We start from the raw sequence: 27084 nt of genomic DNA on the forward strand, positions 1-27084 counted from the left end.
ATTATGAAACTTAATCCAACAGGGAAACCCTCATCATTTCAAAAGACTGCTCCTCTAGAAATCAACACACTTTCTGCTTAGAAAGTTTTTCTTAAATATTTTTCTTGTTTTTACCTTGTTGTCATGGTGCCTATTTCTGTAATTTTGGTTATTGTAAGATTAAGTATCAAAAGCTCAATGGAAATGAAAAGCACTAAATTCTTAATTAAAAGTCAGTCCTTGGCCCTGGCTAGTTGACTCAGTGGTAGAGCATTGGCCTGGTGTGTGGAAGTCCTGGGTTCGATTCCCAGTCAGGGCACACAGGAGAAAGTGCCCATCTGCTTCCCCCTCTCTTTCCTCTCTATCTCCCTCTTCCCCTTCTTTAGCCGAGGCTCCATTGGAGCAAAGTTGGACTGGGTGCTGAGGATGGCTCCATGGCCTCTGCCTCAGGTGCATGAATGACTTTGGTTGCAAAGGAGCAACACCCCAGATGGGCAGAGTATCACCCCCTGGTGGGCATGCCAGGTGGATCCCGGTCGAGCACATGTGGGAGTCTGTTTGACAGCCTCTCCGCTTCTAACTTTGGAAAAATACAAAAAAAAATAATAATAATTTTTTTAAAAGTCAGTCCTCAGTATTAGACTATATTCTTCCTGTTGACTTTGTGACTGTTTTGTCACTTGAACTAAATTTCCTTAACTTTTTTTAACAATTGTTTTTTCAATGTGACTTAACTTCTTTTGTGTTTGGCTTGGCATATATCATTTAATGTAAGAAAGGGTAAAATAAGCTCTATTATTATATACTAAGAAGTTCAGAAAGTCAGAATTATAGGGAGGTGATTTAGAATTGGAACCTGATGCCGTATGGTGCACCCCCGGTAAAAAGGGGCATACTAAACACTGGCTGAATTGGAGATATATTCTCATCTACGAGGCCAGGAAGTAAATAGCCTGTCTAAAATTGATCATGGCCAATAATTGTTGCAGCAGTTAATACCCCGTCACATTCTAGTAATATGAAAGATGCTGTTTTAATGTATATATCAACTAAAACCCTAAGTGTCAGTTTTTTCGAGATCCAGAGAATCTCAAAACTTGTAACATGAAATGAACTGAAAAGAATCCAGGAAGGAAACAAAAACTTGAAATTCAGTTTGGAACTAGTCATACTGATTTTAGTAACTGGTGTAAAATCTCCAAAGAATTTCGGCACATTGAAAAGATGCAAATACTCTGAGAAAGCCAACGAAACTCCTTATGGTGCCTGGGCTACAGTTGGGCTGGCCTACACCTTCTCCTGCACTCCTGCCCTTCTCCCAATGTGTTTGTTACTGTGACAGCTCTAGTTGAAAAGAAGTATATGAAAATCTTTTGAGAGTTTCTTTACAGGAAACAGAGCAGTCTTGCATTTACTGCTCTAGTGCTAATTAGGGAAACACCAGCCTCACCTACCGCTACCTCCACCTCCACCCACCTCCACCCACCTCCACCCACCTCCACCCACCACTTCCCACTTCCACCCACCTCCACCCACCTCCACCCACCTCCACCCACCTTCTCCCACCGCTACCCACCTCCACCCGCCTCCACCCGCCTCCACCCGCCGCTACCCGCCTCCACCCGCCTCCACCCGCCTCCACCCACCTTCACCCACCTCCACCCACCTCCACCCACCTCCACCCACTCATTCCCTCTCACTTTCCCTTATTTTTTTAATTCAAGAAAATTAACTGTGTTACTAAGTTTATTTCATGTCCTTCATAAGCTTAATGTAAGACCACATATACGAACACGTTATGAATTTTCTTAACATGAACAATAAGTAACTGTCCATGATTCTCTATAAAATACCCCCTGTATAACATCTGGGTTTTGGTTTCACATGGAATTTACATCAGATTAACAAACTTTCTCTTGGATGTTGGTAAGCCACGAACAGAAACAGATGCATTGTTCTCTAGAGCTGAAAGGTTTATTTCTGAAATCGCATGCTAATTATTATTTTACTGGATGACATTGAATATTTCAAAGATGACCAATTTTATTTTTATTCTTTCAAACCCTTGTTGTTTTTTATGTGTGTAATTTTTCCCCCTGCCTAGACCTGGTTAACCGTTTCTGTGAGCAGGTCCTCAATTTTTTACTTTGTCCCCACTTTCCTGTCCTAGCCCCATCTTCCCCTGGTGTCGACTCCGTCCCCTTGCAGCGCACAGGCAGCCAGCATGGCCCACAGAATGCTGCCACGGCCACCTTCCAGCGGGCCAGCTACGCCGCCGGCCCAGCCTCCAATTACGCGGACCCCTACCGACAGCTGCAGTATTGTCCCTCTGTTGAGTCTCCGTACAGCAAATCCGGCCCTACCCTCCCGCCCGAAGGCACCTTGGCCAGATCCCCGTCCATTGATAGCATTCAGAAAGATCCCAGGTGGGTACAAACCTTTTCCTTTTCCCTACTTTTGTCCAATGAGGCTTTCTAACCAGGTATTGTATGGCATTATTTTCCCCCACAGCACTTTATTGCATTCATGTCATGATCTAAGTATTAAACGGTTACCTTTAGTTAGGTTTTGTAATCCTTTGTCTGATTTGGAATATGGATATTGGTCATAGATCTCTAGTATCTTCTGTGGCTCAACAGAAAATAATACAGATGATCTTTTGAGTAAAACATCAGCAGGTGCTTGAGGTTTTAGCTATTTTGTGACAAGATCTAGAACAGCTCTCTTTAATGCAGAGGAAACTAAGGATTGAGGATGATCTCATTTGATTTCAAATACCATGGACTAGGTATTTTACTGTTTCGATGGACGCATGCTCTGTCACTATGTATGTTTCTGTTTATTAGCGTGTAAAATGGTCCATATACTGGGCTATACTAAAAATTGAAAACTTAGGAAACCCATATTACCTTTATTTTTCTGTGTCTAAAAGTCAATATGAGGTTAAGGTTGTTTGGGCATTGATAGAAACTTGAATATAGTGTGTTAAAGATATTGTTAGGTTGAAATGTGTTTCTTTTTGGCTTTCTTTTTTCAACTGTGGCAAGGGATTTAGTGATGCTCTACTTCTGAAGTTGGAATTGAATTCCTTCAGAATGAAATGATGTTTTATTCATAGCCAGTTGATTTATGCTGATAGAGTCCCATAAATACATATCTGCATCTGTGAATACCACAGATAGGTCAGATTTCTGTATTTCTTTGTAGCAGGGCATGTGACTTGACTCTGGTGGCATACTTGAAATTCATCTTCTGGAGTTTTCTCTGATAGAGCACACAAGTGCATATATGTACTGTGTGGAGGGGCTTGCATAGATTATTTTGTAAAAAGAAATAGCTTCTACAAAGTGAAAGGCAGATTGGGATTATTTGATGGTCTTATTCTTTGAGATAGCTACATTAGCACAATTTCATCGCCTCTGGAGAGTTCATGCTAAATAGTATATTTGATTGGACCTCCATTGTAAAAGTGAATTGTAATAAGTGCTCACTGTTAACTACTGGAAGTAAGAAGTGTACTTATATTTACATTGTGCAGCATCCTGCTTATTGGGCTTTTTACCTCAACAGCAATCTATATAGTTTTGGTCCTGAAATCTCATAATCCTTATGTGTTCTGGTCATGTGTGGATAGAATGTTCTTCAGATAACAGCTGAACACTCAATTTTTTAAATAATCTTTTTTGACAGGCAACTGAAAACATATAGAAATAAAGTAATAGTAAACTCTTAAGAAATGCAAAGTAGAATGTTGAATTGGCACTGCTTTATTTAACATTCTATATTTAAATTGAGGATAAATGTTTTCTCTCTAATGGGAAGGTTTTAAATTTTCGTATTAGGGGAATTTGGCTTAATAAGAAACCACATTTATGCTTCTCTAGCTACAGATAAGCTCTTTATTTTCTACTCTGTGCTAAATGCATTTTATTTTACTAAGTGGCATATCCTTTCCATTTTATATTACTGTCACTTTTATAGCCTTTTTTCCCCTTTCAGTATATTGTCATGGCTCTTGCCTTTCCAAGTTATGGATTAGGTCACTTAATTTTATTGAGTGCACATTATCAACCAAAAGAGAGAAATACCAATAAGAAACATTAGAATGAATAGGAAAATGTTGGCCACTAATCTTTTGTATGTGCAAAATTTGTATGCAAATTAGCATTGTATGAATTACAGATTCACTATTACTTTCAAGAATGGTAGGCACTGGCCTTAAATATGTGTTCATTCTCAAAAAGGAAATCATACCACCATACTAAGCCCAGCCACACAAGTAAAACAGAACCAGATCTAGAACCCAAACTGAACAGTTGTTGCTTAATAACCTGGCATCATGAAAAATGGATGGAATATAAAATACAAGGCCTTGCTTGTGCAGTGGTCTTAAAATAAAGGACTATGTTAAAGTGTTCAGATTTAATTGAGAGCCATCTCAAATCTAATATGCACTTCAAAATCTAATAATTTTTATGACAAAATTTTTGCATTATCCTTCAAATAATAGATTTTTATTTTTCCCAAGTGACTGTTACTAGAACTAATACATTTAACCTCTAGCATTAAAAATTATTGATTTTTCCATTATGGCTTATAATGAAAGCTTTTTCTTTAGGCTTATTTCAGCTCTTGTACATATGTTTTTAAAAAGAGTGTTGAACTTTTATTTGTCATTAAATACCAGACCATGTAAGTATCTTTACTGTTACAAACATATCATATCTTCATAGTACAATTCTTAAAGCACTTTTACTTACTTCTTTGATATAATTCTTCTTTGTGGGGAAACTAATGTCTCCATATGCTGTGCCTTAAATAGAAGGAAAATAGGTGTGTAGATGACTTATCGAGGAACACGATGCTGGCACCTGGGTACGCAGCTAAACTCCACACTTTTCGGGCACTGTGGCATGTATTGGCGTGAACGTTTCCATTTCTATATAAAAAAATAAGAAGGAAATGGAAAGAATATACTCACTTCTCTTGCAATTTTTTCGGAGGGTGGTAGTACCAGGTGTCTGTGTGTAAGAGCTGGGATGAGGGGACGTGATGCCCGTCGTCTGAGTACCTCTAGTCTCGCTGATCATTGCTTATTGGATGTATGGTCTTTGTTTTACTGTTTGTTTTTTTCCCTTTTCTGATATCTGCCTTATTCCTCTTATTGCAGACCAGTGTCTTTTCTCTATTAAAGAATTTTAGTATTATTCAGTGAGACATTTTCAAAATGTGCACTTAAAAATAAGAATTTGAAATCAAGATAGCCTCAATTCAGTCCTTAGACTTGAAACTGGAGGCCCTCTATAAGTTCTTAGTTTATCAACACCTAAGCCTGAAATACGAAAGGATTGGTTTTGAAGAATTGGAGTTTTCTAGCTTGCTTGGCTCAGTCATATAGATTGTTGTTGCAAAACCTTGGTCTTTTCACTTTGAACTGTCTCCCACTCTGCACAGAAGAAACCTTTTAGCCTAACCAGGCGGTGATGCAGTGGAGACAACATAGGCCTGGGACACTGAGGACTCAGGTTTGAAACCCTAAGATTTCCAGCTTAAGGACAGGCTCATTTGGCTTGACTGTGCAGTCGCCAGCTTGAGCATGGGATCATAAACATGACTCCATGGTCACTTGCTTGAGCCCGAAAGTCACTGGTTTGAAGCCCAGGGTACACTGGCTTGAGCCTAAGGTCTCTGGCTTGAGCAAGGGGTCATTGGCTTGGCTGGTAACCCCAAGTCAAGGCACATATGAGAAAGCAATCAGTGAACAACTAAGGTGCTTCAACTACAAGTTGATGCTTCTCGTCTCTCTCCCTTCCTGTCTGTCTGTTCCTGTCTGTCCCCCTCTGTCTCTCTTGCAAAAATATATAAAAGAAGAAACCTTTTATATAGGAGATTTCTTTTTTAAAGTGAGCTATCACTTTGAAAATGTTTATTTATATGTAAATTTTACTTTATAACCATATTTATAGAGAGGTTTTTATTTATTAATTACATGTTATCTTTCATAAAATGTAAATTTATGAAGAATTACTATCATGGCTAATATAATTTTGATGCTCTATCAAATACTGCTTTTACATACTGTTGTTTTCCAGGTTATAGGTCAAATATAAGTAAATTATATGTATGAGGTATCAATGATGTGAAAAGTGACGTCATAGCATTCTGACTTTGAAAATGCGATCAGTAAAATAACTAGAGAAATACAAAGCAAAACTGAAACCCCTGAATTTATTTGAGGTACTCTAAATTGATTCTGAACCGTTGGAGTTTTCTAGCTTGTTTGACTTAGTCATATAGATTGTTGTTGTAGAACTTTGGGCTTTTCACCGAAAAGAAGTGAAAAGTTTGGCTTTTCACTTTGGCTAAGGTATTTACTGATGTAACTTAATATGTAGGTTTTAGTAGGAATAGCGTCTTTTAATCATGTTTGATTAATCCCGTCTGAAGAAACTGTCATCCTTGATGTATGTACTCTCCAAAAACAATTTTTCAAACATACTTAATGAATCAAAATGATTTTAAACATAATTTACAATAAAACTCTATCTCCTTTTTTTATTATTATTCAACATAACAGAAATAAGTAACGATGGCCCATCTTTGCTGCTGTATTTGGGCCCAGATTAGCACCTGCATTTCCCTGGGTTCTGTCAAACTTGAAGACCATGTGTTGTTTCAAGCCATATTATTTGACCAATAATATAGAAATATGCCTTTTTAAGGAACTACCTAGTACATTTCTACTGTATTTTATCTGCTACATTTAATATATTAATAAAATGTTATTACCAGATATTATATTATTGGATTTTTTAACTGATACTGCTTATAAATATATCCTTAGGTCCACCTGTGTTAGAGTGTTTTGAAATGTTTTTTCTTCATTGTTTGCCTGTCCAATTTTTAAAAATCACACAGATAGGGAACTGAGCATTTGAGAAACAACATAGCCTACAAAATGCTTTTTGAAAGGTGAAGATTTGAAAAATACTTTTAAATTTTTATTAAAGTTTAAAGTACTGGCCCTGGCCGGTTGGCTCAGTGGTAGAGCGTCGGCCTGGCATGTGGGAGTCCCGGGTTCAATTCCCGGCCAGGGCACACAGGAGAAGCGCCCATCTGCTTCTCCACCCCTCCCCCTCTCCTTCCTCTCTCTCTCTCTCTTCCCCTCCCGCAGCCAAGGCTCCATTGGAGCAAAGTTTGCCTGGGCGCTGGGGATGGCTCTGTGGCCTCTGCCTCAGGTGCTAGAATGGCTCTGATTGCGGCAGAGCGATGCCCCAAGATGGACAGAGCATCACCCCCTGGTGGGCGTGCCGGGTGGATCCTGGTCAGGCGCATGCGGGACTCTGTCTGACTGCCTCCCTGTTTCCAACTTCAGAGAAATACAAAAAAGAAAAAGAAAAAAAAAAGTTTAAAGTACTATTATGATGCAACTTAAGTAACGTAACTGGAGTGTTTGCAGTGAAACAGTTATATGATAGCCTTCACATATAGTTTAGTTATTTTGGGTAATGACTCTGGGGAATTTGCTTTCCATTTCAAAGGCCCAGAAATCACTTATTTAACCTGAGTATGGTCAGAGGGGAAAATAAAGCATGCACAATTTAAAGACCTTCAGAGCATGAAGAACACTTGGAAGTCATTTATTCAGAAAACAAGTCTGACAAGTGGCTATTCACTCTTTGCCTGAATGCCTCTAACAACAGGCCACGCACCACATCTGGAAGAATTTTATTAATTCTTTGAAAAACTCAAACCTTGAAAACTAATTTATATTGATACAAAACCTGCATCTCTTGAACATTTATTACCTAATCTTATTTTTGACTGCAGCAGTCGCACGAGAAACACGCATCCCTTCTTCAAAAGACAGCCTTGGGACACAGACGTTAGACATCAGCCCGGCCCAGGCCTCCCGCTCCCGGGCCGGCTGCAGTCCCTCGGCGAGGTGTCGTTGCCAGGGCTCTTCTCTGGAGCCCTGCAGTGGCCAGCCTCCGTCCTAGGTCCGTCTCACCTGTCGTCGGTCATGCAGGAAGAGAACAAGTGATACCTCTGGGTAACCTGGGATCATAGTAGGTTTTCTTGAGAGTTAAGATGAGAAAAATGTTTATAACAATGATGATAACAATAACAATTAAAATTATTTAAGTAATATGTTTTATGCTCAGCATTAAACATTTTATATTCGTTATTTTATTAAACCTCTCTAAATCTCTCTGTCATTTTTTTTCTGGTGCCCATTTTACATGTGGAAACTGAGGCAGAGAGAGCTAGAAATTGATCCCAAGTCTGTCTGACTTCTAACTCCTTGTTTCTAACCACTCTGAAGACAGATACAAATAGTTACTCTACATTCAAATAAAATGTCATGTCTTTTCACATGTGACTTCTGCAAAGTTATACATCAATTGTCTTTACCTCAAATTTTTAATTTTCTTTTTAACTTCATGAAGTACTTTACGTTTGTTTCTTATTAGGCGATGCCATTTTTTGGACACTGTAGAAATCTTTTCTTGGTCCCCACTTTGTCATTTACTATAATTACTATACTCACTGCTTCTTGTCACTTGGAGTTTTCAAAGGCATACACATATGTCTTCAACAAGGTTTGATTAAAACATAGCCAGAGCTGGCCCAAGGACAGAGCCTGCAGCTCTCATTCCTCTGGGCTGCCCTCTCCAGGTCCATCTGAGGATACCAGTGTGTTCAAGTGAGGTTTCCGTGGGATGCTCTAGGTTGGGCCCTGCAGATATGTTAATGGCATGAAAACAGCTTGATTCTTATAGGAGCTTTCAGAGTGACATAAGAAAGCTACATCACAAATGACCTTGATGCATCAAGCAAAGAAGACAGAGGTGGTAAAGGAAGTACCAAGGATGAATTGAGTGTTTGGCACAAACTCTGAGGGGTAGATGATATTTACACATAAAAAAAAAAAATAGGAGCCTGACTAGGTGGTGGCTCAGTGGATAGAGTGTCGGACTTGGATGCAGAGGACCCAGGTTTGAAACCCTGAGGTCACCAGCTTGAGCGCGGGCTCATCTGGTTTGGGCAAAGCTCACCAACTTGGACCCAAGGTCGCTGGCTTGAGCAAGGGGTTACTCGGTCTGCTGTAGCCCCCAGTCAAGGCACATATGAGAAAGCAATCAATGAACAACTAAGGTGCTGCAACGAAGAATTGATGCTTCTCATCTCTCTCTGTTCCTGTCTGTCTGTCCCTATCTGTCCCTCTCTCTGACTCTCTCTGTCTCTGTCACAAAAGAAAGAAAGAAAGAAAGAAAGAAAGAAAGAAAGAAAGAAAGAAAGAAAGAAAGAAAGAAAGAAAGAAAGAAAGAAAGAAAGTTTTTTAAGCAGAGAGAACAGTTAAAAAGAAAAGCAGGCTAAAAATGGAGGGGCGGGTCCTGTTTGAATCACCCCAGCCTGGTTCTGCTAGGATGCTGGGAAGACTGAGGCAGCTGTCTCTGAACTTCCCTGTCTACACAACCAATCAAAAAAAAATGTTAGTTTGCACCTCCATGCATGGATATTTTTTTACTTATAAATTATAAACGTGATATACTAATTTCTTAAAGCTGCCATCACAAATTACCACAAACTGGGTGGATTTGTTCTCTCACAGTTCTGGAAGTTAGTAGTGCCAAAATCAAAGTGTTGATGCAGGGCCACACTCTGTCCAAGGGCCTTAGCAAGAGCCCACCCTGTCTCGTCCAGCCCCAGCTGCCCTGTTGTTCCTTGGCTCTTGGCTGCATCCTTCCAATCTCTGTCTCCATCTTCACATGGTCTTCTAATTCTCTCTGTGTCTCTTCTCTTTTTATAAGGACACCAATCATTGTATTTAGAATCTACTCTAATCTAGTGTGGCCTTGTCTTAACTTAATTACATCTGCAAAGACCGTTTCTAAATAAGGTCACTTTCTGAGCTTCTGACTAGTGGTGAATTCTAGGGAGACACTACTCCACTAACTGCACATGCTTTGGTATACAGTACTAGGGTATAATTTATGCTTGTAATAAAAAAACACTAAAGAAAGAACTGAAAACAGTATGTTAAAGATGAAGCAACATAACGAAAGGTTTCTATTTCTGTTTACATTTTTAATCATAAAAATTTTTATTTCAAAAGAGAAATACAGTTAAATGGGTTAGAGCTGAGCAGATTATTATTGTTTTTACAGGTTAAAATGACTAGTGTCCATGGCCCTGGCCAGTTGGCTCAGTGGTAGAACATTGGCCCAGTGTGTGGAAGTCCCGGGTTTGATTCCTGGTCAGGGCACACAGGAGAAGCGCCTATCTGCTTCTCCACCCCTCCCCCTCTCCTTCCTCTCTGTCTCTCTCTTCCCCTCCCACAGCCAAGATTCCATTGGAGCAAAGTTGGCCTGGGCACTGAGGAAGGCTCCATGGCCTCCACCTCAGGCATTAGAATGGCTCTGACCACAATGGAGCAACATCCCAGATGGGTAGAGCATCGCCCCCTGGTGGGCATGCCAGATGGATCTCCATCGGGCGCATGCAGTAGTCTGTCAGACTGCCTCTCCACTTCTAACTTCGAAAAAATACAAACAAAAAAAAAATCACTGGTGTCCATCGCTTCAGGTGTAGCTAGATGAGTGAGCTTGGCCATTTCTTGGCTTTTGGACATGTGAGAATTATTAGTGCTATCTTGTTCATATTATGAGGGTTGGTTTAAAGATAAGTAATATAATCTAAAATTTTGTATGAACCAGCACACATCAGCAGCAATAAGGAACCCTAAGTAAATAAGCAGAAGTGTTACTGTCAACCCCTCCTATTGGAACTTCTTGTAAAAGACATGTTATCATCTGAAATGTGGGCCCAGTGAGAGACCTTTCGCCAATCCATGAGGTGCACATAACAGTTCTTCACTTCTTTATTTTGTTCAGGTAAACAAATGAGTAGAAATTAAAATGTTCTCTTCTCTCCCCCTCCCACCTGTGGGTGGTCTCGTGCAGCCCTGGGGTGCATGCTGTCGCCACGACAGGAATAGAGGAGGCCTGCGCTGTGGAGGGCAGCAGTCCAAGGGGAAAGTGATCCTTAGCAAATGATAATTCTGGGCAGGGTGCTCCTCTGCCCTGCCCTCAGTGTGCAGGTATGTAAGTGGAAATAACAGAAGTCCCTTCCTCATAAAATTGTGACTAATACAGTATGTTAAGTCTCTGGGCTATATCCTCACCTGGGGAAGGCCCTGTTGTTAGAAGAGTTTAGTACCACTGCCTTTCTGCTGCACCCACCTCTCCAGCCGTCAGGAGCACCTGCAGACACAGCTGGCTAGAGAATGGCATTTGGGAATCAGAGACTTTCATGAAAGAAACAGGAAGAGGCAGACAGGCCTGGATCCTTCTGGCTGGAAAGACAAAGAGAGGCTCAAAAGCAGACCCTGGGGAGCCCTGCTGGGAGCCCTGTGGTGGGTGTGGACAAAGTGAGGTCAGAGTACAGGCCAGCAGGGAAGAGAGATAAGGAGAGGTCAGGCCTGACTGCCAAGAAGCAGAATTAAGAAAATGGAAGAGAAGACTTCACTGCAAAAGGATTTATTGTTTGTCTGTTTTACAAAAGCCTTCCTTTCATGATTCCTTTTATCAGTTTAAAGTAATGTTCACAAACAATACTTGTCTGTGCTAATGTTGATTTTTCAGTAGCCTGGACTACTCACTTTGTCTCCTCTCTTCAAAGTCAATTGTAGGAATAAACACTCATGTTTCTAACAGTAATTTATTCTAACACTATCCCCACCTTGTTTATACTGAAGCATGTTCTGGCCTAGGAAACACCATGGCTTTCCTCATTTAAGAAGGATGGGCCTGACCAGGCAGTGATACAGTGGATAGAGTGTCGGACTGGGAGGCAGAGGACAAAGGTTCAAAACCCCAAGGTCGCTGGCTTGAGCTCGGGCTCATCTGGCTTGAGCGCAGGGTCACTGGCTTGAGCGTGGGATCATAGACATAACCCCATGGTCACTGGCTTGAGCCCACAGGTTGCTGGCTTGAGCAAGGGGTCACTCACTCTGCTGTAGCCCCCTGGTCAAGGCACATGTGAGAAAGCAGTCAATGAACAACTAAGGAGCTGCAATGAAGAATTGATGCTTCTCATCTCTCTTCCTTCCTGTCTGTCTGTCCCTATCTGTCCTCTGTCTGTGTCTCTATCTCTGTCACACAAAAAAAGAAAAAAGAAAAAAGGATGGAACCAGGCAGTTATGACTGATGAGCAACTGTACCCAGAGTACTAATTAATTCATTACTCTCTAGATCAGTGGTAGTCAACCTGGTCCCTACTGCCCACTAGCGGGCATTCCAGCTTTCATGGTGGGTGGTAGTGGAGCAACCAAAGTATAAATAAAAAGATAGATTTAACTATAGTATAAATAAAAAGATAGATTTAACTATAGTAAGTTGTTTTATAAAGATTTATTCTGTCAAACTTAGCGAAAATCCGACATAAAGTACTTGGTAAGTAATTATTATTATATGCTTTAACTTGCTGTAACTCTGCTTTACAAATTTTATAAAGTAAAGTTACTTATCTACTTTATAAATCACCATTACTGTGGAACCAGTGGGCAGTTAGAAAATTTTACTACTAACAGAGATACAAAAGTGGGCGGTAGGTATAAAAAGGTTGACTACCCCTGCTCTAGCAGATAGTCCATCAGGTAAGATGGTAGAAGTCTTTGTTTTAAGCTTTTCTGATAGAAAGATGTTCTTCTTGAGAACTAGCCCCTTCTTTTCCCTCAATCCACTTGCTTTCAGTAAAACAGACTTTTTCCTCAAGTTTAGTAGCTCACAAGTGCCTAAGAGCTGACCACCCAGAGGGGCCCCCACTAGCCGGGCCTCCAGGTGTGCAGGGGAATCTGAGAAACCCAAACCTCACCTCTCAAAAGTGGGCTGTGAGCATTCTGGACTTTCCTACATCATTTGGGACAAAAAGCCAAGTTAGCGAGAGCCAACCTGTCCTACTCAAAAGAGCCCCCTCCCTCACACTCACAGGAGAGTTTTGTAGGTCCGGATTACAATAAAAATAAGATAATAAAAATGGACAATAGCTTTCCTCCTCCCCAAGGTGGTTCCCATGAGAGGAAGCTCTTACCAGGAAAAGAGAAACCAAAAAAATTCAGGGTAACAAAATTGGCCCAGCTGGCCAATCATTTCTCAAGGACTATCTTCTTCTAGGGGGAATCTTGAAAGCCCTAGATTTGATTTTATTAAGCAAAATGACATCTATATATGTGTGCTGTATAGATTATGTGTGTTTATACATAGATTGTGTGTGTATATACTTAGATTATGTGTGTGTATGTATATATATGTTTGTGTGTACATATTCATAAATAATCTACCTACTTGTTTATTGGCTTGGTAAACATTTATCAAGATATAAGACCTATAAAATTTGCATAAGCACACTGTTATTAAGTTGACAAAAGACACACAATAACAAGATATCGATTTTCCTTCTTGCCTATTTATTGGTCTGCTTTCTCAACTCCTGTGCTTTGCTTTCATTTTGTTTTACCACTTAAAAAAAAAAAGGTCATTCTAAACAGTTTTCATTCTTTAGATTGATATTGATAGTGTTAAAAACTAAAAATACACATTCACAAAATTAGAGAAATACAAGATTTGTTTCTCTTACAGAAATATGAATGTTGCAGTAGCTGCGAGAACATTGAAAAGCATATTCTGGTTGCTTATTTTTGTATTTGATGAGCATCCACAGAGCTATGCTCAACCTTTTGATATTCCTTGCTGTTTAAGGTGCTCTGTGCTTCTCAGAGAACTTGACTGGTTCATAATTAAAAGGACTTTCTTTATTCTTCAGCTTCTGCTGCTGTCACTCTGGAAGGCCCATTTCATTTTTAGCATGTCTCAATTCGTCCTCAGAGCCCTCCTTGTTTATTCTATCACAAGCTAAAATCTGAAATACCCTTTGGTCATTTATGTACAAGCCAGCTGTAATATTTTTCTTGATGTCATCTGACTTTGAACATTTCATGGAGGAAAACAACGGAGCATTCAAAATTTTTATTGTGTTACATGGCAAGTGGTAGATGACTTGTAACTAATGGAAATTAATTTCCATTGCACTTGAGATGTTTTGCAGCTAATTATCCTCATTAATTTGGAGGTATTGATAACTATAGAGAAAAAATTAGCACTTTATAGTAAGAAAAAATACATTTCCAGCAGAAATTCCCATCGCTTATGATACATGACAGCTTAAGAAGTCTAGTTACTGGCCCTGGCCGGTTGGCTCAGTGGTAGAGCGTCGGCCTGGCGTGCAGAAGTCCCGGGTTCGATTCCCGGCCAGGGCACATAGGAGAAGCGCCCATCTGCTTCCCCACCCCTCCCCCTCTCCTTCCTCTCTGTCTCTCTCTTCCCCTCCCGCAGCCGAGGCTCCATTGGAGCAAAGATGGCCCGGGCGCTGGGGATGGCTCCTCGGCCTCTGCCCCAGGCGCTGGAGTGGCTCTGGTCGCAACAGAGCGACGCCCCAGATGGGCAGAGCATCGCCCCCTGGTGGGCAGAGCATCACCCCCTGGTGGGCGTGCCGGGTGGATCCTGGTCGGGCGCATGCGGGAGTCTGTCTGACTGTCTCTCCCCGTTTCCAGCTTCAGAAAAATACAAAAAAATAAAAAAAAGTCTAGTTACTTAAATTCTTTCATCTACTGAAGATCACGGTCAATAACCTTAGCTGGGTTGCTGAATCAAGTGTGTTCCAAAGTCCAGATAATTCTGTCAAAAAGTGCAGATATCTGAGGAGGAGGAAAAATAGGGGAAATGGGAGGACAAAAAAAAAACTAGAAGATATTGAGTGGGAAATTCTGTGGGAAAGATTCCTGCAATGCAGAATGTTTTATATACTTAAATGCATCATGAGTGAGATGAAGCATGTGTCCTCACTTAAGATTGTATATTAGAACGTGGCCCACAGATCATCAGTTCTGGGGCCTTTTTGGACATTAAGTCATCACATTGCACTCGGATTGTGTTTGATAACTGGGCCATGTGTAGAGAAGCCCCCAAGGAGAGGGCTTCAGTCTCCCCTCAGCAGCTCTAGACTGAAGGATGCTCCAGGGCGGCTCCAGGGCGGCTCCTGCTGACTTTGGAAGTTAGCACAGTGATTGCCAGCAATTTTGGAATTCAAACCCTAGTTACATTTCAAAAGACATACAGGGTGCCAGCCTAGAGTGGCCTGTCTTTTACTTCGTAAATGATCTCCTCCTACCGCTTCTTAAAACATGGGGAAGGCAGACCTGAAATACCTTGGAATATAGGACAGAGCCTTTTTCAACTGCATCAAAGGGCCTATGAGAAAAGCAAAGTTGGTTTCAGACAGATGTTTGGAAACCACAGGTTCAGATGCCACGATGTGGCAGGAATCGCTTCTCTGAACAAGTTGAGTAATGGTGAGTTAGCTTAAGAGACTCACATATGTCCCAGTAAGTGTGAAAAAGAAAGCTTGGTTTTTTGTCTTGTTTACTTTGCCTATATATGCTTTTTGAATATATTTGCTAAATGAATGACTAGAATTATAATTTTTCTTCTGAATGTTTCTCTTTCAAAGCCATAATAATATTCTTAAATCTTAATCATTTCTAAAAAGTTGCCAAATAATTAGCTTACTCCGGGAATTCACAGTAATGAAGTTTGCGGTAGCCATGTCCTATGACCTCAGTCTCCAGTGGTTCACACTGTTGCACTGTCCCCTCCCACACTGAATAAGGGCTGGCCTGCGGGACGAGGAGGAGACTGCAGAATGACAGTGTGGAACTTCAGTAGGTAGGGAAGCTGGTTTAGAACCCTAAGGCCGCCCCCTGCAAGGGCCCACAGGGTGAGGGCCCAGCCTGCCCGCGAGTGAACCACCTTCAAAGCAAGTCACCCAGTGCCAGTCACAGCGTTAGGCCTCCCAGCTTTGATCCCAGACTCTGTGAAACAGAGACACACTGCCCAGCTGTGCCATCTTGAATTCCTGTGAGAAACCATGAAATCACGAATGGCGATGACTGTCTTCAGCTAGTGCGTTGTGAGATGGTTTGTTAGACCTAAGATGCTGGGCATCTTGCCAAGTTATCAACTTCCCTTCCAACATCTCCTGTGAAATTTCCTTTTTACTTTTCTGATTAAAAAAAAAAAGGCCAAAAATTCAAACAACCCAAACATTTATTGATGGGCAAATGGATAAAGAAAATGTGGTCTACACCACACAGTGGTGTTTTTATTAATGCTTTGTCTTCAGTTATTCATCCTGGGAAAGGAAGGACATTCTGACACACACTATAACATAGATGAACCGTGAAGACATTATGCTAAGTGAGGAAGCCGGTTACAAGCAAGGACACATTCTATACTATTCTACCTATATGCGGTACTCAGAGTCCTCAAAAGCAAAGAAGCAGAAATTAGAATACTGGTTACGAGGGGCTAGGAGGAGGGGGAAGGGGAGTCACTGTTTAATGGACTCAGAGTTTCAGGTTAGGAAGATGAAAAAATTCTGCACAGAAATGGTGGTGATTGTTGTACAGCAATGCTCATGGACCTAATGCCAGTGAACTATGCATTTTAAAAATGGTTAAACTAGTAAATTTTATGTTATTCACACATTGCCACAATAAAAAGAAAAGCAAAGAAAGAAAAAAAGAGAAAGAAAAGAGCCAGCTAAAGACTGTTCAGGACTGCTCTTACAGACAGAATCGGAGGTCAAGTGGAGGAGCAGCAGGGGAGGGTCACCAGGGGAGGGTGACCGGGACGGAGAGTGAGAGGAGGTGGCCCGGGGACCCTGAGCGTGAACCTTCGCAAAGCAGTGCTTCCTGCTTTGTGGACAGCTTGCTCCAAAGTCCATTCTTTAAGGAGAACATGCACAGGGTCCAACCCATTTAGTATTTGCCAATTATATTACTCAAATAGGTTCTGTAATCTCTTGCCCACATTTTCTTATGATTAAATAAAAATAACATTTCTTATGATTAAATAAAAATAACATTACTTAATATACTAGCTGTTATATTCAGTTAAAATGACAAAGGTGAAATAGCTTTTGAAAGTCGAAGGCACAATATCATTCTATAGCATAAAAATCACCTATTAACATTATTTGAGAAATAGTGCCTTCCGGTAATCAGTTTTAAATATATTCATTCTTTTAGTCAGCAAATATTTATTGAGTACCCAGAGCCACCAAGCACTGTTCTGGACACTAGAAACTTATGAATAAGAGAAATGAGATAGCGATATTAACTAGGAAATAATCTCATTTAAAATGATATACATTTTAAAATATATAAAATTTAAACTGAAACTATCTACTGTGGTTTTATTAAAAATTGCCCCGAATAACCCATTATACTAGCTACCACATAATTCTGTTTTAATAACCTCAGAGCCTCTTGCTGTGTTTTTTGCTCTCAGAGCCAAAGTCCTGTTTTGCAACTTGTACAGGATTATTTCCCCCTCACCCTGAAGAGGAAGGCAGCGGCTCATCCCTCAAAGGCCCTGAATCAGAAAGCCTTCGACCAACACGAGGGCAGCAGACAGGGACAAACACCCCTTCTCTCTCAGGAGCCCACAGAACTCCTGTGCCTATCTCGTCGTGACAAAGAAGTCTGCTATTTTTCAAGCCAGGCTATTTTCTTTTAGAAAATAACTCATTAAGATAAGTGGCAGTTAACATCTATGCTTCTGACATTAACCAAGAAGATATAAAACATGGGCTTTTTTAGATAAACTGAAATGTTTCTGTGGGGGGCCTTCCGAGATATTTACTGCGCTTTGTTTTGAAGATTACTGAAACATTAGCAGATTTAAATTTAGCATAAATCAGCCTACAAGTAATAGGCAATATTCCTAATATTTTAAAAGTAGCCATTAGAAACCCAAACACTGGACCTGTCTGCTAAGCAGTCAGTGTGTATACGCAGGCATGGACACACACACACACACACACACACACACACACACACACACACACACACAGGCTAGACTTGTTCTGTTTGAGTAACCCTCAATACTTAATGACTCAATTTTCATATATATCCATTAGAAAAGAAAAGAGCTTGTTTGGTTACCCTGCACTGTTGCTTTAATAAAATTGAAGGCAAAGTATGCAACATGTAATAGGACCCTGATGTTCATCTGCCCGGAATGTTCCTATCACTGAAGCTCATACCATCTACTGAAGCACTTGTATGTGATATGTCACATTAGCTCATTCCCTGCAATAAGCACTTACAAATTCTAAGGAATAAAAATGCACTCTGATCGTCTCAGTCAATAGGAGCTTGTTGTAAGTTTCCAGAGGGGTTTGAAAGAGACAGGAAGCTGCTCCAGCAGCCTGGACAAGCAGGTCTCATTGGAAATCAGATCACGGTGCTGGATACAAAAGCTGCTTTGGGGCCGTGGCAGGAACTCCGAATATGGTACTGAGAAGTGAGCGTTGTGGCGTGTGTGTGGGGTGGGGGTGGGGGGTCTCTGCCTCTGCCCCCTACTTCCCCTGACCTCCTTCTCCTCACCTCCTTCTTCTCTCTTAGCACTGATGGCCAGGACTGCTGTTGCCCTGGCTTCTGCCCTCTGCTCTCTCTGCAGCTCTGCAATCCTGGGTCACGCTACAGTGCCTTGGATTCAGACTTGCTCAAGAAAGCTGCTAGGGCTAAATAGTACCTTCCCAAATCCATGTGTTCTGGCCCAGTCTCCAGTACCTAAGAATTGAACCATATTTGGAGAGGTCTTTAAAGATAAAGTTAAAATAAGGCCATCACGGTGAGGTCCTAATCCAATGTGACTAGTGTTCTTATAAAAGGCCATGTGAGGACACAGGGAGAAAGCAGCCATCTGCAAGCCAAGGAGAGAGGGCTCAGGAGAAATCAAACCTGCTGATGCCTTGATCATGGACTTCTAGTGTTCAGAACTGTGAGGAACAAATTTCCAGCCTATGATACTTTGTTATGGCAAGACGAACAGACTGACAATTGCAAGAGGCTATGCTTGAAGCCATAAGTGTGTATTTAGATAAAACATGCTGGACAGAGCTCACGCAACACACTGCTTCATCTGCTACTCCTCTTAGCCAGGGGTCCCCACTTTTTACACAGGGGGCCAGTTCACTGTCCCTCAGACCGTTGGAGGGCCGGACTATAAAAAAAACTATGAACAAATCCCTATGCACATTGCACATATCTTATTTTAAAGTAAAAAAACAAAACAGGAACAAATACAATATTTAAAATAAAGAACAACTAAATTTCAATCAACAAACTGATCAGTATTTCAATGGGAACTATGCTCCTCTCACTGACCACCAATGAAAGAGGTGCCCCTTCTGGAAGTGCGGCAGGGGCCGGATAAATGGCCTCAGGGGGCCGCATGTGGCCCACGGGCCATAGTTTGGGGACTGCTGCTCTAAGCAGAGCTGCCCTTGGATCAGTGGGAACCCCAAAGGCTTCAGCTGCGGTGAGGTTTTCCAATAACCTGTGCATGTGTATCCTCCAAGAAGGGCCTTGGGGGATACACATGCACAGGTGTTAGCTGCTCTCAAAGGCCCAAAGTGAGGCGGTTTAGCTGGCCAGTCATTCTGCTTGTGTAGATACAGCTTTGCTGACGATGAATTCTGTATCGTGCTTAAAATACAACATGCAAATCAACAGGTATACATTTGTCCTCTCTAAATTTGAAAAAAGTTTGGACATATGAGAATGCAGGGTTCTTTGGAAAAGGCAATCACGCTGAGAAAATAGAAGGCCGCAGGAAAAGAGGAAGACCAGAGAGGAGGTGATTGACAACATCAAAGAGGCCACAGGCACGAGTCTACAGGGGCCGAGCAAGGCTGTTGAGGACAGGACACTCTGGACATCACTCATTCATAGGGTCACCAGGAGTCCAAGCCAACTCAATGGTATGTAACACACAACAGGTTAGAGAAAATGAAATTACCAAAAAAATAGAGTAGTTTTCACTAGTTTCACATATAAATGATTAAATATATGAACCAGTCAATCTAATATAATAAATTACTAGTGCTTTGATAAATTGGATATACCCACTTATGAAAATGGAATGATTTCTACAAAGCTAGAATCACTATCTTGTTTCATTCCTTCAGTTTTAAAAACCACTGAATAATGTACTCAGTCTACCACATCCTGAATTTTACATGAGAATGTATCTTTGTTCTTAAAAATTACACACACTAGAATGATCAAAACTTCAAAACTTAAACTGTCTAGCAACTTCTCTAGAGCCTTGCTGTATAAAGTGTGGTATGGAGCCTGGGTGCTGGGTAGAAATGCTCTTACTACCCAAGAATCTGCCCTCTACCAAGGCACGAAGGGGCGTCTATGCACATGGAAGTCTTCATCACAGGAATTCTCTCAAATACCACATCTGCTTTATTGCAGAAGTTAGAAATCAACCTGTGATATTAAGTTGTTAATATTTGATCTTGCGAATGTGCTTTTTATTGCATTGCAATATTCATGACATAATAAGGCAATAGGATCATTTAGCTTTTGCTGTCTTAGAGTTGTCTCTTATTTTCTTAAAAGTCTGAATTTAGGAAGCCAGGTGTTTAGTATAATTGATAACACAATTAACAAAATTTAAACTCACTTTTTAAAATGTTGCAGTATAGATTTTTTAAGACAATTTACTTTGAAAAAATGTCTCCCAGTATACACTTTATTTTTTTGATAATTATAATGTATCTTCATTGTTCTACAACTTTATTTTATTCACATCAAGTGACATGGCAATCTTTTCTGTCAAAATATCTAGGCTGGCTTTATTCATTTAACCACTGCATCCATAGTATAGACATAACACCATTTACTTTCTCATTCATTTCCTCTTAGATTTTTTTTACATGCTCTTTTCTGGGAACTCTTTTCTTTCATTATTTATTACCCGGGTATTACAGTTCATGAGATGGCACTGTTTCTTTTAAAACTGTCAAAATTTTTAATTTGCCTTTTAGAGATGCCCAGCAATTCCTTTACCTTCCTTGTCCGCATCCAAACACTCCCATCTCTACTTTCTCCTCAGCCAGCCAAGTCATCTGAACTAATTGTGCCAGAATTAGACTTGCTCAGAGCCTTATTCTTCCCCCGTCTTTGCCCTTACCTGCCTGCTCTTGGCCTCCACCAGACCTGATTGTAACACTCAGCCACATATAGGCACTCCTGATTAACTTCAGCCTGTGGTGTCCCCTCCACGTGGATGTAGGCACTTCGTGCTAGGTTGTGATTCAGTACTGATTTTGTGGGTGCCTTGGGAATGCTCCTTATAGATTAGTTGGGTGCTCCTCATCACCTCACCGCGTGGAGACAGATGCACAACCATTCTCTACAGACACATCACACCCCAAGGGGTGCCTCAGACTCCCCATACAGCTTAGAGCCTTTAGAAATTCAGAATCTCAGGCCCCAGCCCAGACCTCCTGCCCAGACTCTTACACTTTAACAAGATTTTTAAGGTTGCATCTATAAAAGCTAAATATAGAAATGCTGGTACTGACCTGACCTGTCTTATTCTAGCAAAAAATAACATTTGTGCATGGACACGTAAACTAGTTTTTAAAACCCCATATCCATCTCATCAAGTGATGCATATTCAGTAAAATTATATTTTAGGTTTTATTATAGCGTATCAAAATGTGTCTGCTTTAATAATCATACCTGTGATCTTAACTCAATCCAAAAAAAAACAACTAAGTTATATCTATAAAGGAAATGAGGATCTCCGCGTAGGTGTGGATGAGTCTGTGTGTTGTTTTGATGAAATACCGAGGCACTGTCTTTGATCTCCTGTACACGATGATTTTAAGGGAAAGATTCATGAAGGTTCCTTCAACAACCAAGATTGCTTTAAGTCTAAATTTTATTGGGTCATGCTCTGAACCTTTCATTAACACTGCAAAGGAAAATAAAACTTCTGAAGAGTTCCATTAGGCTTGACCTGTGAACCAGTTTTTCAGAAGTAAGAAAGGCATCGCAGGGTGAGATCCTCTGAAGCCCCAGTTCAGGCAAGGGGGTTTAGTTCTTGCGCTTCAGACTTTGATTTCCATTTAAGGCTTTCATTCTTTAGAAAGAAAAAAAAAAAATAAGGATAATGTGTTAGGTTGAAAGCTGGAAAAATTAAACTTGGCCTTGAGTTTTCTGAGACATCGGCACCCATTTCTTAGCAAATTTCAGAAGCAAAGTAGTTTAGCCACAAAACAAATGGTTTCTTTCAAGTAATACGCAGCCAATGAGGATGTCTGGATTCCCATTGAAACAATGGGCCAACTATACTTTTCCCATCCTGCTACCCTCTCTGTGGTCAATGGCGCACTGTCTGGCAATGGCAGGCTGCCCTCAGGCTCAGAAGCCTTGGGCAGCTCATCTTTTCCAGAAAGCCAGAGTTCTTCCCTGCCAGTAACCTGGTGTGCCCCTGACCCTGTGAGGAGAGACCATTTAGTTTCTTCATCATTATTAGAAAACGAGAAGGGAAATACTCTCAAATACTTCCTAGTTGTTAATGCAAGTGGAGAGAGCATGCTTTCTTTCCATGGTCATTGTAGTTGATGGGAAAGACTCTTTGGATAAGTTTCAATGAGGGAAAAAGAGAGCATGTGGTTCCTTTCTGATATATGTTCTTTAAGGTTTCCCCTGCTTGGTTGCGACCGATAACACTTAGAGAATATATAGGCTGTGACTTAGAGGACATTCTATGGCATGAAGGAAAAAAAATGGCTTGTTGGTATTACACAGCAGGAATTCAGTCTGACAGGACACTATCACCTGTAAAGTGGCGTGGGATTCTTCTTTATTTTGTTGTTGTTCGTTTTGGTATTTGTCATTTGAACATAAGGAAAAGGTTCACTGGGCTTGTCCAGCGTCCCCTCTACCCCCACCAGTTTCAGCCCCCTCCAGGCACTGGAGTCAACCCAGACTATTGTCAGAAGACTTGAAGACGAGAAGGCTGATCCACCTGTCACTCAGCACTTGGCCTTTTCTAGATTGCCAGTTTCCATCTTGTCCCCTACTTCTAGAGTCCAGATGAGGGCAGGTTTCCCTGGTCCCCACCTTCAAAACACAGCACCTCAGCTCAACACCCTGAAGGCAAGGTGTTCACTCTGCTCTGGTGATTGTTATTTTTTCCTGGGGGCCTGAATCCTGCCCTTGGCTAGGACCTTGCTCCTTGCTGGTCAGATTTCCCTGCTGCCACCTGCTTCTGCCCCACCTGCCCCGCTTATGTCCCCAGTGCCAGGCTTGTCTCTCCTGAGTGCCATATTTGCATATGGTAAAATTATTTCAAACATCTCAAAAGCACTATATATCTCAGCTCTTAAGGCCCTAAATCTGTTCTGCTTCCTCAAGTCTGTGCCCTGTGCGCCTCCTCCTTCTTAAACTAAAAACCTTGACAAAGTCTTCAAGTCCTTCCCTCTTCACAAATCACAACATTGTTCATGACTTTATCTCTGAAATATGTCGCTCATCCAGACTTACCCTCACTCCCCTGCTTTTCCCTTAATGCAAACCCCTGGCATCACTTACCTGGAGAAATGCAAAGCTTCTTACCTGGTGCCACTGACCCCAATTCTCTGTTCTGGGCATCCTCGCCTGTGCCACCAAAAACATCATCTTCAAAACTAAGTTAGTCATGCCATTCCCCTTCTTAGTAGCTTCTATTCATGCTCTGTTGCCTACAAATCCGCACTCTGAAATAAACGACTTCACAATTTTGCCTCACCTTGAGTTTCCGCCCCCACCTCTACCTTCTCCAGGTGGCCCAGCTGCCCACAGGTGCTGCCAGGCCCTTGGAGGCGGCTGTGCTTTTCCCCTTCTCTCCACTGCAAGGCCCTCTCCCCTCTTTGCTTCTGGACAATTCAAGTCCTTCCAATTTCAAGTAAGATCTCTTTTGCCTCTCTTTGTGCTCCCCCTGGAGGGTCTGCAGAAACCTGCAGGTCTGTAAAGAAGGGAAGGGAGAGGAGAAGAGGAAAGGAAAGAGGAATGAAACAGAGCCCACATAATTTGAGAAGTCTTGAAGCGAAAAAGATGATTCAGAGGAGTGGAACCTTGGCAAATGCCCAATTTTCAAACACACGCATATGCGCGCCCTGCTCCCCCCCCCCCCCCACACACACACAGTTTGATTCTAGAGACTAGAGACCAATATGCTTGAGATGTATTTTTTAGGAAAAAATTTCAGGAAAATATTAAGAAAATTGTGTCAGCACATTGCAAAGAAAGTAAGAACCATTAAATACTGTCAGATTTTTTTTTACCAGGATTGAGTAATGACAAGCTAATGTCATTTATGTTTGTAATGTAGACTTTAGGGTCTATTCAGAGATATAACATATATTTATTTTTTAAAACGCGCTTGAAAAAAATGTCTTACATTATTATAAAGAAGGTGACACACTGGTTGATTATAAATTCAAGCGTTTATATTATAATCTTTAAATGGCCACCATCTCCTAGGACTGCTTGCCACTGTCTTAGTCCCTTTACTAATGGTACAGGGAATTTTATAGCCCCTTTCTACTTCACTTTTATTACTCTTTCACTTGACAACATTTATAACTTTTGACAGTGGAATCATGTAGAGAAAGGCTGAATCTTTTCTCTGAAATAACCATGCTGTCCTAGGTGTGGGAAGTTTGAAAAGACACCGAGGAAGGTTATCCTCAGTCAAAGTTGGCAAAGAGACGTTTGGATGCAGGTATTTCTAATAGAGAAAAACTGAGTGAGGACGTTAAAGTCTGACTTTAGAGAGAATTGTCTTTGTTGTCTGGTGCCTTTGAAAGATGTCCTCAAGACAAGCAAACAGAGAACAAAGTATGACGTATTTGGATGAAACGTGAAATGAGAGTGTCAACCATGAAGCCTTGTTCATGGCTCTTGGTGGGTGGTCAGGATGTGATGCTCCTTCTCTAGGAGGAGAGTTTAGAAATGGGGGATTCATTCCACTGCGCTTCAGAATGGTGCCGCCTGGAGGGAGGGCTGTGCACACTGACTCAGCTAGTCGCCTGCTTCTCCGGAGTGGCAGAGGGATTAGTGATCCATCTCCACTAGTTTGTCTTCCTAGGTCGTGTGACTCACTGCCTTGCCAGGTGCTTGGAATTCAAGAGTTACAGTGTGTTTGGGAAAGATTGAAAAGACATCGCCTGTGCTGAAGTGGTGTCTCACTGTCAGCGCTGTATGCTACCTGTGCTGCGGACATAATTGTTGACAGATGATCTCATCAGCTCACAGTACTGAAGACCATGTAACTTTTTGCTCTTTAAGTTTACATGAATTTCTTTCAGGAAAATGCCCTGTAACCTTTGGCGTGCATGTTCCTCCATGCACAGAATAGACAGATACATATATGAACTTCTTAAAAGTTATTTTATTCATTTAAAAAATTTTATATGCATGCCAAAGCAGAACATCCATACTTTGACAGAAATATATCTTGACTTAGACTATAAGTTTTCTTTAATACTGTATACATTGTAAGTCTCTTGTTTGTAATAAAGTACTTTTTTTCTGTAGCTGTCAAAATAAGAAGCTTACATTGTATAAAAATTCAAGAGGCCAATGAAAATACATATTATTGAGCAATTTCACAAAATATTGAAAACACGATTTATTCCAGTGTAGCTTTGCTGCTTTTTTGACATATAAAAATAACACTTCAATGAAACTCTCACATGGGATAGTGCATTTATGTCACTAATCTTGTAGGAGGCAATTCACAGGTGCCTATTATATACTATTATGCAACCATGCCTTCATTATGTCGACAGTGATTCTCTGCAGCAAATGCTGTGATAACATTAAAATTCCAGAGACCAGTAAGATGTATCCATGTCTTCAAGAAACTTTGGGGTGTCTGTGGGAAAGTGACGGTTTCAGTCCTAAGCTATTGGCGGCTAATGAGAGCAGAAGCATTTAATGCAAACAGTAGGGTGGCAAGGCTTTCCAGAGCCAACCTGGAGAAGAGGCAGTTCCGAAGTCAGGTCCACCACGATGTGAAAGAAAAAGAAGGTTGTGTGTGGGGAGCAAAAGTTACCCAGTGTGAGCAATGTTGATGTATGGAGGGGAGGGGCAGGGCAGGGCGCCACCAGGGGGCGTGGTGTGCGAGCTTTTGCATTGTTCTGGAGGACCAAGGAGCTGGGAAATTGCATGATTAGATTTCTCTATTGAGTCTTAAATCAAGTCCACAGGAGGTATAAAAATAGGGCTGGATGTAGGAAGTTGGCTGCTTTAGAATCAGACATGGCAGAACAGTACTGTGAGCCAACTTTCCACGTCCAGAACTCTGTTGACAAACGACCACATCTTGACCAGGCTCTTGTTCAATGTGTGTGTGGTCTATTTCTTCACTGGTTTGAAAACAGGGCATTCTGTTCCCTCAAAAGATTACCATCTTTATTTTTCAACTGTGTCACTTAACATTTTTTATGAACTTCTCAGAATCCCACCTTTACATTTTCATTGCGTCATTATCAAAATGTCTTCTGTTGATAAGGCCGTAATAGAGGATGGCTTGTCCAGTGGAGACAGGGCGTTCTTAAATGGCAACCCGGGCAGGCATGATGGAGAAGGGTGTACTGTCAGCAGTCAATCAGAGCTGTTTGTTCCTGGCTTGATGGCTGCAGTGTGAACCCTTAAACCTTTAAACCTGTTCTCATTAACCACTGTCCCCTGGCAGAGCTGGAATGTGAGCACGGAGTGACGGGCCGGGATCCGCAGTCGAGCATGCAGTGGGTGTTCTATGGAGTGTAGTACTGCTTTGACATAATAATCTTTATCATCATACACAATGTCTGCAAGTGACCAAAATGGAAAAGTAAATACCTTTTCAGTGCTTTGATGCTAGAAAATCACTGTTTTGTAAAATATTGTCCGTTATTATGTCAGTTTTTCTGATAGCTCAAATGGTCTTAATTCTCTTTTGCTGGTGGTGAATCCATTTCCATTTTAGTTTTATGTTACATGTATTAGAAAGAGGATAAAACTGATTTTTAGAATGCATCAGTAAGTTCTGCATTTATTTGAGGTAAAAAAAAAAGGATAGTGTGCATGAATTTTCAACACAAGACATAATTTGTTACATAAGATCTTGAAGACATCTTCATAGT

The 27084-nt window shown here is 41.1% G+C and overlaps 1 protein-coding gene across 8 annotated transcripts in view; it reads left to right on the plus strand.

Annotated features, from left to right (window-relative positions):
- Window positions 1-27084, plus strand: part of CTNND2 (catenin delta 2) — a 944271-nt gene that overhangs the window by 572023 nt on the left and 345164 nt on the right. For 5 of the 8 annotated variants that reach the window (XM_066374395.1, XM_066374422.1, XM_066374405.1 and 2 more), the window contains one exon: window positions 2084-2405. In XM_066374395.1, the coding sequence (XP_066230492.1) occupies window positions 2084-2405 (322 nt within the window). The remainder of the gene's footprint in view (window positions 1-2083; window positions 2406-27084) is intronic. The other 3 variants (XM_066374415.1, XM_066374431.1, XM_066374455.1) reach the window with 1 other exon arrangement.

The sequence above is a fragment of the Saccopteryx leptura genome, chromosome 1 (genome assembly GCF_036850995.1).
Source record: "Saccopteryx leptura isolate mSacLep1 chromosome 1, mSacLep1_pri_phased_curated, whole genome shotgun sequence".
Lineage (NCBI taxonomy): Eukaryota > Metazoa > Chordata > Mammalia > Chiroptera > Emballonuridae > Saccopteryx > Saccopteryx leptura.